Consider the following 18,333-nt stretch of genomic DNA (forward strand, 5'->3'; position numbering starts at 1 on the left):
GATTCCATTTAGTATCCATTTATCCATTATCCAATTATCCATTTAGGATAATTTAAAATAAGAATAGCTCATTTGCTGACCTATTATTAAATAACAATGCTTTATTGCTAAATATATAATGAATGTAAGTTCTGAAGTAAAATCACTATGTGTAGATTTTATCACAATAGATTTTAATGTTTTATGTTATGCACTAACAGAGTAAATCAATTCATTTCACTGTTGCATTCCACTAACTTTATAAATTTATTGAAAGATAGTTACTATGTATTTTTGTAATTCTATCTCTGATTAAACTATTTTCCTTTCACAGCATGGACTCAGCAATGCTGAAAAATTTGATTATGTGAGTATTTTGCCCTCTAATTTGTGGAAAAAGATTATCCTGGCCATTAAATTTATAGCAATAATTTCAAAAATAGGATGCTTTCAAACATTGATGTTTTTTTCCCACAGGTTACACAATTCTTGAATCAAATGGCTGGAAATGAATATGTTGGCTTTAATAATGCAACGTAAGTGCATTGTGTCTTGTTTTTTTCAGTCTTCCTGTCCACCCACTTAAAATGGGAGAATAGTTATCTTTCCTCAGTAATGGACATTAATTGAACACTTACATTTGCATTCTTGAAAGATGAATATTGGCTGCTGCTGATATTTTATTTTCAAATCAGTAATTAGACTTTGAGACAGCTGAGAAAATGGATCAAATTTGTAAAATAGCATTGTACTGAACTGTATTGCATCCCAAAAAACATTGATTCCAGCACAGTTTGTGCAGCCGCTTCTCATTGAAGGCTTTCCTTTTGTGGTTGATATCTGAAGAACTTTGCTTTAAATAATTATTCTCAGAGAATGAGATTGCATGGAATGGGGATGGATTTTAGCCTGGGTAGTACTATTTTAAGAAACAATACTTCAGTAAGCAAGAACTTTTGATCAACTGATTCAGTATCCACCAGGAAATGGTAATTACATGATGTTTAGAGTTAAAACTGCCACAAAAAAAACCTCAATCGCATTACACTGGTATCCCACGTGTGTTACTCAGAATGCAGATTTCCCTTGGCACTTTTTTTCATCCTCCATTCTAAACATTTCCAGAGTTATGGAGGCACCATTGGAAAAAGATCTGCCTGCTACATGGCCAGAACATTCAGTGTGGCCTCTGGCATTGAGATAGATGTATAGCTTATGGCTGCACTTGGCAGACAGGTGTTGGCCATTATTGCGGATTAACAGTGCTTGTTCCACGACAAACGGTTCAGATCCTACGCAGTTTCCTAATCTCACTTTGAAAATGGTGAAAACTGCTTCCTCCCTCACTTTGTTAGGCTTCACAGCCCTTCCTAGCCTAGTTTGCTTCTGGTCACAAACGCAACAGTTGCTGCCTGTCCAACAAGACTAACCCCCAACACAGCAACTCTATACTGCGTGATGATTCAATCCTGTATTCATATCAGGTATCCAATGTACAGCATGCAGCAGCTGGGAGGACAGGACATCACACAAGGTTGCCAGCACTGCAAAGAGTCAGAAATGTATCTCTTATCATATCATATCATATCATATATCTACAGCCGGAAACAGGCCCTTTCGGCCCACCAAGTCCGTGCCGCCCAGCGATCCCCGTACATTAACACTATCCTACACCCACTAGGGACAATTTTTACATTTACCCAGCCAATATATATGATATGATATCAATATGATATATAATACTCAAATGACCCTTTTTAGCACACATTCCATTTAGTTTAGTTTAGAGATACAGCACGGAAACAGGCCCTTTGGCCCACCAGGTCCGCACCGACCAGAGATCCCCGCACATTAACACTATCCTACACACACTAGGAACAATTTACACTTATACCAAGCCAATTTACCTACAAACCTGTACGTCTTTGGAGTGTGGTAGGAAACCGAAGATCTTGGAGAAAACCCACGCGGTCACGGGGAGAACATACAAACTCCATACGGACAGCACCCATAGTCTGGATTGAATTTGGCGCTGTAAGGCAACAACGCTATCCCTGCTCCACCCTGTTGCCCCTTTGTGTGCTTGCAGGTGGGAATGCATTCTGCGTACCGTGAGATACCAGTTTATTTTGTTTCCCCCTGAAAACAAAGACCAATATTTTTAAATGCATTGGCTCCTTATGAGATGGTGTGTCGCACAATAGTTTCTGGAGCAACCAATTTAATTCATCTTGAACTTTTAGCTTTAATTTTACTTTTTAGGTTTCAGTCTGAAAGAGAAACGGGAGACAGAAATTTTGCTATAGGATACTACCTAAAGGAAAAGAAGGTCTGTAGCTTTAATTTCAACACTTTTCCTAATTGATACATGCAAATTAAAATTTATTATTGAAAGTTATCATTTCACTTTTCAACTGCTGGGTGCATTCAATTTTTTAAGTTTGTATTATTGTCTCGTAGAGAGCGCTGTTGGTTTAGGAGATACAGTGCCCTCCATAATGTTTGGGGAAAACACCCATCATGTATTTATTTGCCTTTGTTATCCACAATTTGAGAATTGTAATAGAAAAGAAATCACATGTGGTTAAAGTGCACATTGTCAGATTTTAATAAAGGCCATTTTTATACATTTTGGTTTCACCATGTAGAAATTCCACCAGTGTTTATATATAGTCCCCTCCATTTCAGGGTACTATAATGTTTGGGATACAGCAATATCATGTAAATGAAAGTAGTCATGTTTAGTATTTTGTTGCATATTCTATGCATGCAATGACTGTTTGAAGTCTGCGATTCATGGACATCACCAGTTGCTGGGTGTCTTCTCTGGTGATGCTCTGCCAGGCCTGTATTGCAGCCATTTTGAGCTGCTTGTTTTGGGGGCTAGTCCCCGTCCGTTTTCTCTTCAGCATATAAAAGGCATGCTCAGTTGGGTTCAGATCGGGTGATTGACTTGGCCACTCAAGAGTTGACCATTTTTTAGCTTTGAAAAACTCCTTTGTTGCTTTCGCAGTATGTTTGGGATCATTGGCTTGCTGTAGAATGAACTGCAGGACAAAGAATTTTGAGGCATTTGTTTGAACTTGAGCAGACAGGATGTGTCGATATACTTCAGAATTCATTTTGCTGCTACCATCAGCAGCTGTATCATCAATGACAATAAGTGAGCCAGTACCTTCAGAAGCCATACATGCCCAGGCCATAACACCCCCACCACCGTGTTTCACAGCTGAGATGGTATGCTTTGGATCTTGGGCAACTCCTTCTTTCCTCCATACTTTGCTCTAGCCATTACTCTGATATAAGTTAATCTTCGTCTCATTTGTTCACAAGACCTTTTTCCAGAACTATGGTTGCACTTTTAAGTACTTCTTGGCAAACTCTAACCTGGCCATCCTATTTTTGCAGCTAACCAGTGGTTTGCATCTTGCAGTGTAGCCTCAGTATTTCTGTTCATGAAGTCTTCTGCAGACAGTGGTCATTGACAAATTCATACCTGACGCCTGAAGTGTGTTTCTGATTTGGAGAGAATTCTTCTGTCATCAACTGTGGGGGTCTTCCTTGGCCTGCCAGCCCCTTTGCGATTAGTAAGTTCACCAATGCTCTCTTTTGTCTTAATGATGTTCCAAACAGTTGATTTTGGTAAGCCTAAGGTTTGGCTGATATCTGTAAAGATTTATTCTTGTTTCTCAGTCTCATAACGGTTTCTTTGACTTTCATTGGCACAACTTTGGTCCTCATGTTGATAAACAACAATAAAAGTTCCCAACGGTGATAGAAAGACTGGAGGAAAGACTGGGTGCTGAGAGTTCTCTTAAGCACCTGTCCCACTTAGGCGATTTTTTTTTGCGACTACAGGCGACTGGCCGGACGACAACTCTCAGACACCTCTTCCGACTTATCCCTGGACCATGACCCCACCGACAAACACCAGACCTTTATCATCAGCACCATCACGGACCTCACCATTTCCGGCGATCTACCCTCCAATGCCTCCAAAAAAAAAACTCCTATAGGCTGTCGCCACACGGTCGCCGGGGTGTCGTCTGTATGGTCGTTAGTAGTCTCCAAAGAGTTGTAGCATTTTTCTGGTCGCCGCTGGATTTTGAAATGTTTAAAAAAATTTGGCAACTGTTGGTTTGACGCCAATGATCATAGCTCGACGTCTCCTAACGTAGGTGCTGTCGTAAGTTGTCGCCAGGTGACGTAGGTTGTCGCCGGTGCTGACTTCGGTAAATTCCATTGGCGACTACCTAGGACAACCAACCGGCGTTAAAACTGGAGGCCAAAATTACGTGAATTGTCTTCAGTTGTCGCCGACAGGGTTGAAGCGTCGCGGGTAGACGGAGGTTGACTTTAGTTGTCGTAGGTTGTCGCCTACGTGGTCGTAAGTTGTTGTAAGCACGTTCGTAGGTCGACGTCCTAAGTCACGACGATTGGGTCATCGGTTGCTTGCCGTAGCTTGATGTTGACCAGGTGGTAGGTTGTTGGAGCTTGTGGTAGGGGGGTCCTGTCGCCGTTTTTTTGGCGACCCGCTACAACTATGACAGTCAGCGACAGTCCCCTAAAAAATCGCCTAAGTGGGACAGACCCTTTATACCTGCATTAAGGAGGCATTTAAACACACCTGAGCAATTACAAACACCTGTGAAGCCATGTGTCCCGAACATTATGGTGCCCTGAAATTGGGGGGGGGGGGGGAACTATGTATAAATACTGCTGTAATTTCTACATGGTGAAACCAAAATGTATAAAAATGGCCATTAATGAAATCTGACAATGTGCACTTTAACCACATGTGATTTTTTTCCTGATTTTTGGGGATTAATGTCCCAATCTTTGAAGATCCAAATGACTCATTTTTGTATAATCTTTAGTGTTTTCCAGAAGGCAGTGATATGACTGGCGTACTGGATTTCTATTTTCAGGTGAGTAGTTTTACCAACAACAAACTATAAACATATATCTGACAATATCTAGAGCAATGATATTTATTCTTTCTGTTTTATACTTGAATTGGTGTGTGGTGCTGATCTAATATATTGTAAAACATTTAATTTCCTGTTTTGCATCCCGCATTTAAAATACAGTGAATCCAAGATTAGCAACAATGTGTCTGGATTTGTTGAACTAAGCCAATATGTAAAACTAAAGGTCAAGATCCCTGATCTGGAGACACGAAACTGCAGAAGCTGGAAACTTCACCTCCCTCCCCCACCCCCCACATTACACGTTCACACATTTCTCCTACCACCCATCCCCTGCTCTCTGCTCATCACCCATCCCTGAATCTCATATTTCACTTTTATCTCCTGTGCCTTCACCCTTCTCCCTCCTCCAGCTTTACATTTTCACTCTTCTTATTTCCTTATCTGATACCCTTTTTGTCTCCTTTTTAGCCCCTCGCTTTTGTTACTTACTCCACCCATCTGCCAATCACTCTTCCCTAACTATCCACCTATCACTTGCAAGGCCACAACCCATCCCAATCTCTTTTTCCCTTCCTACTCCACTCAGTCTGAAGAAGCATCTTCATGACACAAAACGTCATTTGTCCATTCCCTACACAGATGACCCGCTCATTACCTTCAGTGCTTGTTTATTGCTCAAGATCCCTGATCTGCCTGACACCACTGGAAAATACAAATGTACCTGTAGCTTGAGGGTAGGATTAGTCTTGGTTATGATTCTTAACTTTACTGATACATATTAATTGGTAGAATAGTGCAATAACAACTTACCTGTACAATCTTTGAAGGGAAGGGGGTTATGGACGTTGGTGAAACCAAGGGAAACTTAAATATTTTGGGTCAAAGAACTGGGAAAATAGTTACAAGAGGTAGTTTTAACATACACAAGTGACCGGAGGTATGAATAGAACAAAAGGAATATCTATGACAATACGTGATCAGGATTGCCATGGGGGGGGAAAAAATCACTTGATATCATGGTTTAATGTGTGCAATTGGACGGTGCTTTGCATGTGTTATGTGTCATCAAAAGCATGGTGTGGAACTTGCTCAGAAAGTCAGGCTTTATTAACGGGGAAAAGTTAAGCCAATATCGTTGATGGATCACTCGCTGTTCTCAAACCAGCAGAAAAGTCAAGTTAACTGAAGTTAGAAAGTTCTGTGGGGAGTCTGGAAGGGTTGCAGCATGTTCAGGACTTTGTCCATTTAGAATCCGTACGGATAGAGTAATTGTATTGCAGGACACCTGTGTCCAGTCTGCAGGATCAATTCTCAGCTTGTTGCCTCACGTTTATGGTGGCCTCTTGCACTGTTACAGCGAAGCCCAATGCAAGTTTGAGGAGCTACATCTTGTCGTTCACCCAGGCACAATATTGAATTTGTTTTGGGTCACTTGCAGATAAATAGCCTGTTCCGATACAGAGGAAGCAAGTTGTCTATCCTGATAATTGGCTCAATTTTTCTTCAGTGCTATGTGACCTGCTGGCCATGTTTCACAACACTGCAATGCAACACATAACACAGAGAAACATAATATCCCTTATTGCCTAGGACTGGATGATTCATGCCCATTGCAAACCTGATATCACCCAATCACTGATGTTCCCTTTGTATATCCATCCCTTTCACCAGCTACTCTGCAACTTAAAACTGCTTTTGTTCTTTCCTTATTCTAACTGCCTCTTTGATATAAAACATTAACTGCTTCTCTTTCCACCAATTATGGCTGACCTGAGTGGTTCCAGCATTGTTTTATTTCAAATTTCCAGCGTCCAATTAAAAAATATATATTTATTGGACTTGGTAGTGCTGTTATTATTTCTTTGGTTTAGAAGAACACATTAGATCAAGTGGCCACTTTTGGTATTATAAATTTCTATGACTTGGACTCTGGTTCTGAAACAAGCTGGAAGTTTAAAATAAAAATCCAACGGTTTAATATTCCTAATTGAAGATTAGCACTAGTGAATGGTCTTTATTAACTTGGGGACAAACAACTCTTAGAGCTCCAGTTACTAGATGGGCTTAGAGCAGTGGTTCTTAACCTTTTTGGCCCCACGTTCCCATCAGACATTCTTGGTCAGTATCGTGACCCTGAAACAAAAATTGGGAAAAAACCCCAGCCTGATTTATGAAAACATGTCTGCCAATACTCAGTCAATGGGATGGAATAATTTCATTTATGACCCTTTCATGACCCCCGGGAAAACCCCAAACAACCCCCAGATTAAGAACCGCTGGCTTATAGTAATAGAACCTTTACCACTGGGAGACAGAAAAATGTAAATACATTTGTGTGTGTTAAAGTTAACTTTGAACATTAAAATTAGGCACCATATTTTGTTCTAGAAGTGTTTTATCTCCCTGATTCTCGTCCGTCTGCCCACAAGTACACATTTGGTCTGAAGATGTATTTAAAAATGGAGAAACTAACTACTATTTATTCTGTATAGCTGTGTTCCATTGAAGTAACCTGTGAATCAGCCAGTGTAATGGCAGCAACACTGGCCAATGGTGGCATCTGTCCAATCACAGGAGTGAGAGTTCTGAGTCCAGAGGCTGTTAGGAATACATTGAGTCTGATGCATTCATGTGGCATGTATGACTTCTCGGGGCAGTTTGCCTTTCATGTAAGTAAACATTTAATTTTCACTAGAATTAGCAAAGCATTCAATTTAGAGCATATTTCTGATATATAATTTTAATATGGATAGTCTCGTTGACCATTAAAGGAATAAATTGGGATGTTTGAGGCATGTGATAACGTTTTGTTTGGCTCATTCTGAACATTCTGTACAGCTTTGTTTTTTAAAAGAAACTTTTACAAAAATCACCAGCTATTTTGCAATAGTTCTGACCAGGGGTATTTATGAATTTTGAAACTACTTTTTTGTTTTAATGAGAAGCATTCAAAAATGTAATTGGATTCATTAATTGTGTAGCTGCTCCAGACTCTGGACATCAAATAGACCAGGTGACCGTATTTCAAGCATTTCCTTATTGAAGTCGAATCGACTTCTTGAATGATTCATGGTGGGGAAAGAAGCTGGTTGGTTCAAATCTCTACTGGCTTCAGGTTGAAGAATTATGTGAGCCCCTTTGTCCTCTTTCCACATAACATGAAAATTATCCTATCTTAAAGGACAATTGAATGATTCTGTTTCTGGCATTCTATAGGCAGTTGACTCTAGGTCGTTACTACTGAGTGTCTATATTTTTAAAAATCCTTCTCTATTAATCCTTTTGTACTCTTTTCTTCCACCCACCCCACAAACAAAAAAAATCTGTGTCTCTTCACTTTGAGGGTTGTAAGGTCATAGAGTCATACAGTGTGGAAACAGGCCTATCGGCCCAACGTGTTCTATCTACACTAGTCCCACCTGCTTGCGTTTGGCCCATATCTCTGTAAACCTAACCCATTTATGTACCTGTCTAAATGTTTCTTAAACGTTGCAATATCTCTGGCAGCTTGTTCCATGTGCGCACCACCCTTTGTAAAAAAAAAAATGTTACCCCTTCGGTTCCTGTTAAATCTTTCCCCCTCTCACCTTAAAACTATGGCCTCTGATTCTCTACTTTCCCTACTCTGGGCAAGAGACTGTGCATTTACCTGATCTATTCCTCTCACGATTTTGGACACTTCTATAATATCACCGCTTTTCCTCCTGCACTCCAAGGAATAGAGTCCTAGCCTGCTCCGCTGCTTCCTACAGCTCAGGCCCTTGAGTCCTGGCAATATCCTTGTAAATCTTCTCTGCGCCCTTTTCCAATTTAACATCTTTCCTATAACATGGTGCCCAAAAAACTGAGCACAATATTCTTAAATGTGGCCTCACCAACATCTTATATAAATTATATAATGTCAAAAGACAGAAAATTTTCACACCATCTAAACTAGCTAGCACTGACTTGGAGCAACTTGTTACTTTCCACACACCTTTCAAATCTCCTCTCAATCTTCTTTGCTGTAAAGGGGTTGTCCAGGTTTTCCATTTTAACCTTGTAGCTGAAATCCTTCATTCCTGGGGCCATTTGAGTAATTTATTTCTGCTCTGTATCTGATGTTTGCATGCTTTCTAAAGTGTGCTGACCAGAAATGGGCACAATAAACTACTGACCGAAATCCTTGTTTTTTGATGCTCTATTTAGTATTATTAATTACTAATTCATTACTAAATACTTTGAAAATTCCATTCCATTAAAAACAAATGTTTGCACATTGACCCCCGCAAGTGTCTCTGTTTCTGTAGAGCCTCTGGAAATGCGCTATGTAGTGTCTACTTATTCTTTATGCCAAAGTGTATCAATTCACACTTTTCAACATTAAATAATTATATTCGGAGATTCAATACCCTAATGTTCACCATGCTTCTGAACTTTATCATCCATAAACTTTAAGTTTTAATCTTGCCAGCTAAAGATTGGATACTAATGAATTTCCATGAAGTCAATTAACATTGCAGTGGCCAAAATGACATTTTCCAACATTTATTATTTACGCTGTCAGCAGTATAGATAAATCACTCAAATATATATATATTTTTTTAAAAACCAAGTAAATGTTATCATTTACTGAAGTCCTGAGCACTTTTTCTGTAAGGTTGATCTATTTGGCAAATGTTTCTCAGCAATATGTTTGCAAAACATTTGAAGTTGGGTTTGTGTTGTGGTAGTACAGATATTTCCTTCATCAATTATGCTATGATCAAAAAGGCTTTGAAATCTCAGTTAAAGGAGGGATAGGTTTGTGATCCTCGGAGCCTGATCCTGTTGGAATAGGTGCAGGACAGCCTTCATTTGTTACAACTTAGTTCCATATTGCACAGCACATTGCTCATTTACCACTATAATATGCCATGTAATATGTTACTGAGTCTTTTGGTGGTTTGCTTCACTAAAATCGCCTTTTCAAATGGAAACCTTCCTTTTTAATGCCAATGAAGTATTTTTTAAAATGTTTTTTGGTTTTAACAGGTGGGTCTTCCAGCAAAATCTGGAGTTTCAGGAGGTATTTTGCTGGTGGTGCCAAATGTGATGGGCATTATGTGTTGGTCTCCGCCTTTAGACAAACTTGGCAACAGTGTAAGGGGTATACAGTTTTGTCAGGTAAGTGCTATGACAGATGTTGAATGAATGACATAGAAACATAGAAAATAAGTGCAGGAGTAGGCCATTCGGCCCTTCGAGCCAGCACCACCATTCAATGTGATCGTGGCTGATCATTCTCAATCAGTACCCCGTTCCTGCCTTCTCCCCATACCCCCTGACTCCGCTATCCTTAAGAGCTCTATCTAGCTCTCTTTTGAATGCATTCAGAGAACTGGCCTCCACTGCCTCCTGAGGCAGAGAATTCCACAGATTTACAACTCTCACACAGAAAAAGTTTTTCCTCATCTCTGTTCTAAATGGCCTACCCCTTATTCTTAAACTGTGGCCCCTGGTTCTGGACTCTTCCAACATTGGGAACATGTTTACTGCCTTTAACGTGTCCAACCCCTTAATAATCTTATATGTTTCGATAAGATCCCCTCTCATCCTTCTATATGATCGTGGCTGATCATCCAAAATCAGTACCCCATTCCTGCTGTTTCCCCATATCCCTTGATTCCTTTAGCTCTAAGAGCTAAATCTAACTCGCTCTTGAAAATATCCAGTGAATTGGCCTCTACTGCCTTCTGTGGCAGAGAATTCCACAGATTCACAACTCTGGGTGAAAAAGCTTTTCCTCATCTCAGTCCTAAATAGCCTGCCCCTCGTTCTTAAACTGTGACCCCTGGTTCCCCCAACATCAGGAACATTTTTCCTGCATCGAGCCTGTCTAATCCCTTAAGAATTTTATATGCTTCTATCTATGAAATCCCCTCTCAACCTTCTAAATTCCAATGAATACAAGCCCAGTCAACCCATTCTTTCATCATATGTCAGTCCCGCCATCCTGAGAATTAACCAGATGAACCTATGCTGCACTCTCTCAAAAGCAATAATGTCCTTCCTCAAATTAGACCAAAACTGCACACGATACTCCAGGTATGGTCTCACCAGCACCCTGTATAACTACAGTAGGACCTTCTTGATCCTAAACTTAAATCCTCCCGCAATGAAGGCCAAAATGCCATTAGCTTTCTTCACTGCCTGCTCTACCTACATGTTTACTTTCAGTGACTGATGTACAAGGACACACTGGTCTCGGACCTCCCCTTTTCCTAATCTGACACAATTCAGATAATCTGCCTTTCTGTTCTTGCCACCAAAGTGGATCACCTCCCATTTATCTACATTATACTGCATCTGCCCACTCACCCAACCTATCCAAGTCACCCTGCAGCCTCATAGCATCCTCCTTGCAGATCACACTGCCACCCAGCTTTGTGTCATCCGCAAACTTGGAGATGTTACATTTAATTCCCTCCTCTAAATCGTTAATATGTATTGTACATTCTAAATTATTTTGCTGGAGTAATATAATATGAGTTAGCCATCTGGTCTCCAAGTGTTCAATAAAATCAGGACTAATGTTTTTATATTGTTTACTTGTATTGACCTTTTTCTGTCTGTCCAAAAATCTATTTGATTCTATAGTCCTTTTGGGGAGAGAACTCCAAAGCTTGCTCGCTTGCAGTGAAAGGTCAATCTAGATGGCCCAATCTTTGTTCAGAGATTTTGACTCCAGCCAATATGTCAATCCCTGTAAGAATTGTTCCTGTTAGATTGCCTCTGAATACAGTGAGACCAGGCCCAACATATTGTACAGGTGCTCCTCAGCTTCCGATGGGGTTCCATTCCGAGGAACCCATCGGAAACCGAAAGTATTGTAAGTCAAAATGCATTGTAATGCATGCGATCACATGGCCGGAAGCGAACAGCGGCTCGCTGTGGGCCGCTGCCATTTGCACCATCGCAAAGTCGAACTATCGCGTGTCGAAACATCGTAAGCCGGGGAGCACCTGTACTAAGTGATCTAAGAGATCTGGGAGTATACACATTTTTGCAAGCAGGCATAGACAAACAATACAATGAATTGCATCTAGAGATACTAATTATGGGATATTCACTAAGAAAGGTTCCAGCTCAGTACTCAACTCAGTATTTTTTTCCTTAAATCCCCAGATGATTTTGGTTGGCTATCTGACATGCAGATCAACTTTTTCTGCTGCGCAGCTGCAGAGCATTCTGAGTGAATTGTGTCTGCCTTTCATGCTTCAGATGCTCTTGACCTTGTGGGGATGTGCTGGGAGGATATTGATATAACCAGTGTGTGAAAGGAGGGCAATGATTGCAGTGGTAAAAGCTTTTAAAGTGTACCGTTTTGCATTTCCGGTATCCGTTCTTAACTACCAAACTAAAAAAAGAGGTTGTGGTTTCTGCACCAGAATATGTTTATCATGCATTTATAGTTTTAAATCATTCTTCGATACAAGCAGTTTGTGAATTTATAATGTAATTAATTTTTAAAATATTTGGAATAGTCAATTAAATACAGATTTTCTCAATTTGTAGGATCTTGTCTCTTTATTTAACTTCCATAATTATGACAATTTGCGGCACTTTTCAAAAAAACATGATCCACGGAGGGAAGGTGGTGAAGTAAGGGTAAGTTTAACCTTTGTTCTAAAAGATAAAACTTGTAAACACTGTTACAAAAGTTACTATTGGCATCCACCACTCATCTGCACTTTGCTCAGGATGGGTCTCCCTATATATATAGTAGTATCTTAAAAGTGTCTGTTCTATTGAAATTTCACTTTGAAATGGGGCGTCACAGTGGCGCAGCCGTAGAGTTGCTGTTTTACAGCGCTCGCAGCACCAGAGACGCAGGTTTGATCCCAACTACGGATGCTGTCTGTACGGAGTTTGTACATTCTTCCCATGACCACGTGGGTTTTCTCCGAGATCTTCGGATTCCTCCCACACTCCCACACAGGTTTGCAGGTTAATTGGCTTGGGTTTGTATACTTGGTATAAGTGTAAATTATCCCTAGTGTTAGGATAGTGTTAATGTGCGGGGATCGCTGGTCGGTGCGGGCTCAGTGGGCCGAAAGGCTGTACCACGCTGTATCTCTAAACTAAACTAAATAGTAATTGCAATGGGTTTTTATTTATAACAGCAGAACTGAATTTAACCAAAGTCTTGCAATTGGCAAGTTTCACATGGTATTGAAGTATCCAAGACTGTTTTTGTTTTTGCCTCTTCAGGTACGATAGTTTGCTTGAGATCATTAATAACATACTTTTGCACAAATATAATTTCCTGGAAAGAAACAGTTCAGAAATTATAAATATTTTTAGCTCATCCAGAAATTCTGCTAAGATATATCCCTTTTCCTTCCAGCAACTGGTTCTACCTAATTTCAATGTATTCAAAATTAGTCGCCTTGTCTAGTTGCCTTTCTTAAAAAAAAACAACTTGTTTCTGTAAATGAAGTTGCAGAGCAGGTATATTGATTGATTTTTAAAAATGGAAGGGCAAATCGATGAGGCAATGTATAAAGCACATGTGCACGGTAGAAAATAGACAACTGCATCCAGGTTTATGGAATAAATGCAAGTCTAAATTGGAATAGTTTATTTTGGTTTCTTGGGCACCAGTTTAACACGGATATCTTGGAGAGATGAATTGTCTTTCTGAGGAAGTAAAGACATTGACGCTATAAACAAGAAAGCGCACCAATGTGGTTGGTGGACCAGGCCTAACTGGTTATATTTGCACTTAGGAGTTTGGAAGTTCTTGACCATCTCCACTTCAACACCATTGATAGAAACTGGGATGTGTACTTATCCCCTTCCTGAAGTCGACCAGCTCTTTTGTTTTGCTGACATTGAGGGAAAGGTTGTCTTGACACCATGTTAGTAAGCGCTCTATCTCTTTCCTGTACTTTGTCTTATTGTTATTGGAGATCCGGCCCACAATGTTGTCATCATCAAACTTGTGATGGTGTTAGAGCAGCATATGGCCATATAATCAAGTGTACAGAAGGAATAATAAGTCATGTAGAAAACTATCAGTGTCCAAATGTACAGTTTGTATGTAGGGATGACACAGATGTGGAAAAGCGCTACCTTGTTTATTGTCTGATTCGATAATCTGCGTCCATTAGGCTTGTATGCACAGCTGGTGTTTTTTTCCATTTATTGTCATATCAATATGAAAAGATGGATCTAGAGGTTGTAGGTAGAAATCATGGAAAATTGACTTGTGCTCTGGATTGAGTAGTTCCTAGTCAGTAAAAGTAATGGAAAGTTGTTTCTATAGCTCGGAGTGAAATCTTTAACTTGTAGAAGGATCTATACTTCTGGTATCCAAACTGTTATGCAGTTTTCATTTAAATGTTTTTAAGAGATTTTCTGACAATTTTGCCCGGTTGCATCTCATTGTTGTTATTTTTAGATGTTTTTTCTATCTGACGAGAAATACTGAAATATAAATATGTACTATATATTGTGGGATTCCAAACACATTCCCTAATCATTCAGCTATAGGTGTATGGAACAAGCTGCCAGAGGAGGTAGTTGAGGCTGGGACTATCCCATTGTTTACGAGACAGTTAGACAGGTGCGTGGATCGGACAGGTTTGAAGGGATATGGACCAAGCGCAGGCAAGCTAGACTAGTGTATCTGGGACATTTTTGGCCGGTATGGGCAAGTTGGGCCGAAGGGCCTGTTTCCGCACTATCACTCTATGACTCTAACCCGATTATAACTAAAATCGGGAAGTTACATTTTCACATAGCAGAGAGATATCATGGAAAGAAGACATGATTTGTTGATTTATGCATCTTAAATGTCTGCTTGATACTTTCTGCTGAGAATCCTTTGCAGTCTGTAGCTTTCGTTGTGTTAGAAAATAGTTATTTAGTGTCTTGGTATCTCTTTTGGTTGCCTTGGAGTCTTACATTTCCTCTAACTTGCTAACCTCCATCTGTACTTTGGTTTATTTTGAAATTGTTATTTGCTAGGTTGAGAAGGACCTAGGTTGAGGGGACTTCCGAAATTAGATAACATTTTTTAATCAGACCTCCATGGGGTCCTGCTTACAATAAATTAAGAAAACAAAAGGTTGGACAGCATTATATAGCTGGTACCTGAAGGAAATCTACAGATATTTTAGATTATCTTTGAAAGAAGCTCCTTTTTTAAGGACAAATGGAAAAGTGAGGGGGAGACAAAATGGGTAGTTGTTTGGAGTGTTCACAGGTGTTGGAGGATTAACAGGTGTTGGAGGATTATATTGTGTACCTTTCTGAACATGGTGCTGAACAATAGGAATGGAAGATATTGGGTCAGTCACTAACCAGCAGTTTCCTGGAGAACCACCAATTTAACATGGTCTCATGAAAGGAAAATTGTGTTTGACAAATTTCTTAATCGTTTTGAGAACACAATAAGCAGAGTAGATGGACAAGGTCATATGTGGTATATTTGGACATCCAAAAGGCATTTAACATAGAGCCACATAAGAGGCTGGTGCACAAGTCAAAAGCTTAATATTGGAGGAAGTGTGTTATCATGGATTGAACACTGGTTATTACACCAAAGTGTTGGAATAAATGGGTCTTTTTTGGGGAAGGATGTAATTAATAGAATATCTAAGGTAATAGTTATTGTCCCTGAATTGTACACTCGTATTATGACCTGGAGCAGAGGGCAGATTGTAAAGCAGTAAATTTGCTGCTGGCACAAAAAAAGAATGGAGTGGAATATTGCAAAGAGGCTAGTGATTCTGCAACTGAATACAGATTGTGTGAAGCATTTGCACAAATAATGCAAGCTTTCATTGCAAAGGGGTTGATGTTTAGAAATGTGGAGGTTTTCTTACAATTATATGGGGTGCTGTTGAGACCTGGAGTACTACACAAAATTTTGGTCCCTTTACCGAAGAAAAGATAGTGACATTGGAGGAGGTCCAAAAGAGATTTCACAAGCTAATCCCTGGAATAAGAGGATCATCTTGTTACAAGAGGATAAATAGGTTATGTCTGTTTTTGGAGAGTGGAATACTGAGGAACGATCGCATTGAAATGTCAGATCCCAAAGGGAATGTCAGGATGCCGAGATATTTTCAGTAGGGAAGAGTCTCTAGCAAGGGGGCATATCTTCAAGAAAAGAGGCTGGCTACTTAAAATGGTCGTTTTACGTACCCAAGTACGTAGACTTTTTTTTGTGTGCTGAGGGTAAGGAATCTCTCAAATCCTGTACCTCAGTGGCTTGCAGAGACAAGATCACTAGAAATATTTAAAGTGGAAATGGGTACATTTTTGAACGAATGGGATCTGAAATCAATGGAGATCTGTGAAACCAAGGGAGAACTCAGCCCTGGGGTAGGTCAGCCATTATCAAAGTGAATGCTAGGGCAGGCTTGAAGGGTTAGATGGCCTACTCGTCTTCATTCTTGTGCCGTTGTAAAGTTGGTCAGCTCGTTCATTTAATTGCTTATACACTGCAATACACCAGGCAGTAACAAGCTGGAGGTTGGATGCCAACACTCCTAACTTCCACTGCTGCCACTGGACTTGCCACCAAGTTCAGAGCATGCATGTCCTGTGTCAAGTTGCTAGGTAGACTTTGCATACAACCCTTTGGCTTTACACCTGCTTTATGTAGCACAACACCATTTCTTTGAATGAGGCTGCCAACCCTGTTTGGAAAGGTAAGTAGAGGTAAGTTATCTATTTTCCTTAAAACTTGTGACTTTAATTCCTGTTATTTAAGGTTGTTAATATGCAAATCAATTAATATTTAAATGGTGTAAATCCTTTCAAACTATTTTTAAATAACACTAATTGGAACTTTAAGATCGATGATAATTAAACTAATAAAGGGCAGTTACCTCAAGATTTGCCTGAGGCAAACACATTATGCATGATCACTACAGCCGTGAGGTCAGGAGCTTGAGTGAACTTGCAAGGCAGCAGCTGGGCAACAGTGCAGCTGATGGGTGGGATATAGACATTATGGGGGCCATTATGATTTAGCAGTGAGATAAAAGCAAAGCCAATTGCAATTTAAAGTTTAAATTTAGTAATACATTTTCACTATGATGCAGTTTGTTCTGATGATACAGTGCCCTTCACAATGTTTGGGACAAAGACCCATCGTTTACTTATTTGCCTCTGTACTCCACATTTTGAGATTTGTAATAGAAAATGTGCAGGTGCAGCAGGCAGTGGTGTGCAGGTACAGCAGGCAGTGAAGAAAGCTAATGGCATGTTGGCCTTCATAACGAGAGGATTTCAGTATAGGAGTAAAGAGGTTCTTCTGCAGTTGTATAGGGCCCTGGTAAGACCACATCTGGAGTATTGTGTACAGTTTTGGTCTCCTAATTTGAGGAAGGACATCCTTGTAATTGAGGCAGTGCAGGGTAGGTTCACGAGATTGATCCCTGGGATGGCAGGACTGTCGTATGAGGAAAGGTTGAATAGACTAGGCTTGTATTCACTGGAGTTTAGAGGATGAGAGGGGATCTTATAGAGACATATAAAATTATAAAAGGACTGGACAAGCTAGATGAAGGAAAAATGTTCCCAATGTTAGAGTCCAAAACCAGGGGCCACAGTCTTAGAATAAAGGGGAGGCCATTTAAAACTGAGGTGAGAAGGAACTTTTTCACCCAGAGAGTTGTGAATTTGTAGAATTCTCTGCCACAGAGGGCAGTGGAGGCCAAATCACTGGATGAATTTAAGAGAGAGTTAGATAGAGCTCTAGGGGCTAGTGGAATCAAGGGATATGGGGAGAAGGCAGGCACGGGTTATTGATTGTGGGTGATCAGCCATGATCACAATGAATGGTGGTGCTGGCTCGAAGGGCCGAATGGCCTCCTCCTGCACCTATTTTCTATGTTTCTATGTAAAAAATCACGTGGTTAAAGTGCTCATTGTCAGAATTTAATAAAGTCCATTTTTATACATTTTGGTTTTGCCATGTAGAAATTACAGCAGTGTTTATACATTCGTCAGTCTGACGAAGCGTCTCGACCTGAAACGTCACCCATTCCTTCTGTCCCGAGATGCTGCTTGACCCGCTGTGTTACTCCAGCATTTTGTGTCTACCTTTATACATAGTCCTCCCCCCCCCATTTCAGGGCACCAGAATGTTTGGGATACAGCAAAGTCGTGTAAATGAAAGTAGTATTTTGTTGCATATCCTTTGCATGCAATGAACTGCTTGAAGTCTGCGATTCATGGGCATCACCAGTTGCTGGGTGTCTACTCTGGTGATGCTCTGCCAGGCCTGTATTACAGCCATCTTTAGCTTATGCTTGTTTTGGAGGCTAGTCCCCTTCAGTTTTCTCTTCAGCTTATATAAAAGGCAAGCTCAATTGGATTTAAATTGAGTGATTGACTTGGCCACTCAAGAATTTACCATTTTTTAGATTTGAAATACTCCTTT

The 18,333-nt window shown here is 40.1% G+C and overlaps 1 protein-coding gene across 2 annotated transcripts in view; it reads left to right on the forward strand.

The window, feature by feature from the left end:
- LOC144596040 (glutaminase kidney isoform, mitochondrial-like) overlaps window positions 1-18,333 on the forward strand; it is a 78,400-nt gene that overhangs the window by 30,864 nt on the left and 29,203 nt on the right. For both annotated transcript variants that reach the window (XM_078404120.1, XM_078404121.1), the window contains exons 8-14: window positions 314-346; window positions 457-515; window positions 2,242-2,308; window positions 4,857-4,907; window positions 7,403-7,579; window positions 9,924-10,055; window positions 12,447-12,539. In XM_078404120.1, coding sequence (XP_078260246.1) covers window positions 314-346; window positions 457-515; window positions 2,242-2,308; window positions 4,857-4,907; window positions 7,403-7,579; window positions 9,924-10,055; window positions 12,447-12,539 — 612 coding nt within the window. The remainder of the gene's footprint in view (window positions 1-313; window positions 347-456; window positions 516-2,241; window positions 2,309-4,856; window positions 4,908-7,402; window positions 7,580-9,923; window positions 10,056-12,446; window positions 12,540-18,333) is intronic.

The sequence above is a fragment of the Rhinoraja longicauda genome, chromosome 8, assembly GCF_053455715.1.
Source record: "Rhinoraja longicauda isolate Sanriku21f chromosome 8, sRhiLon1.1, whole genome shotgun sequence".
Lineage (NCBI taxonomy): Eukaryota > Metazoa > Chordata > Chondrichthyes > Rajiformes > Arhynchobatidae > Rhinoraja > Rhinoraja longicauda.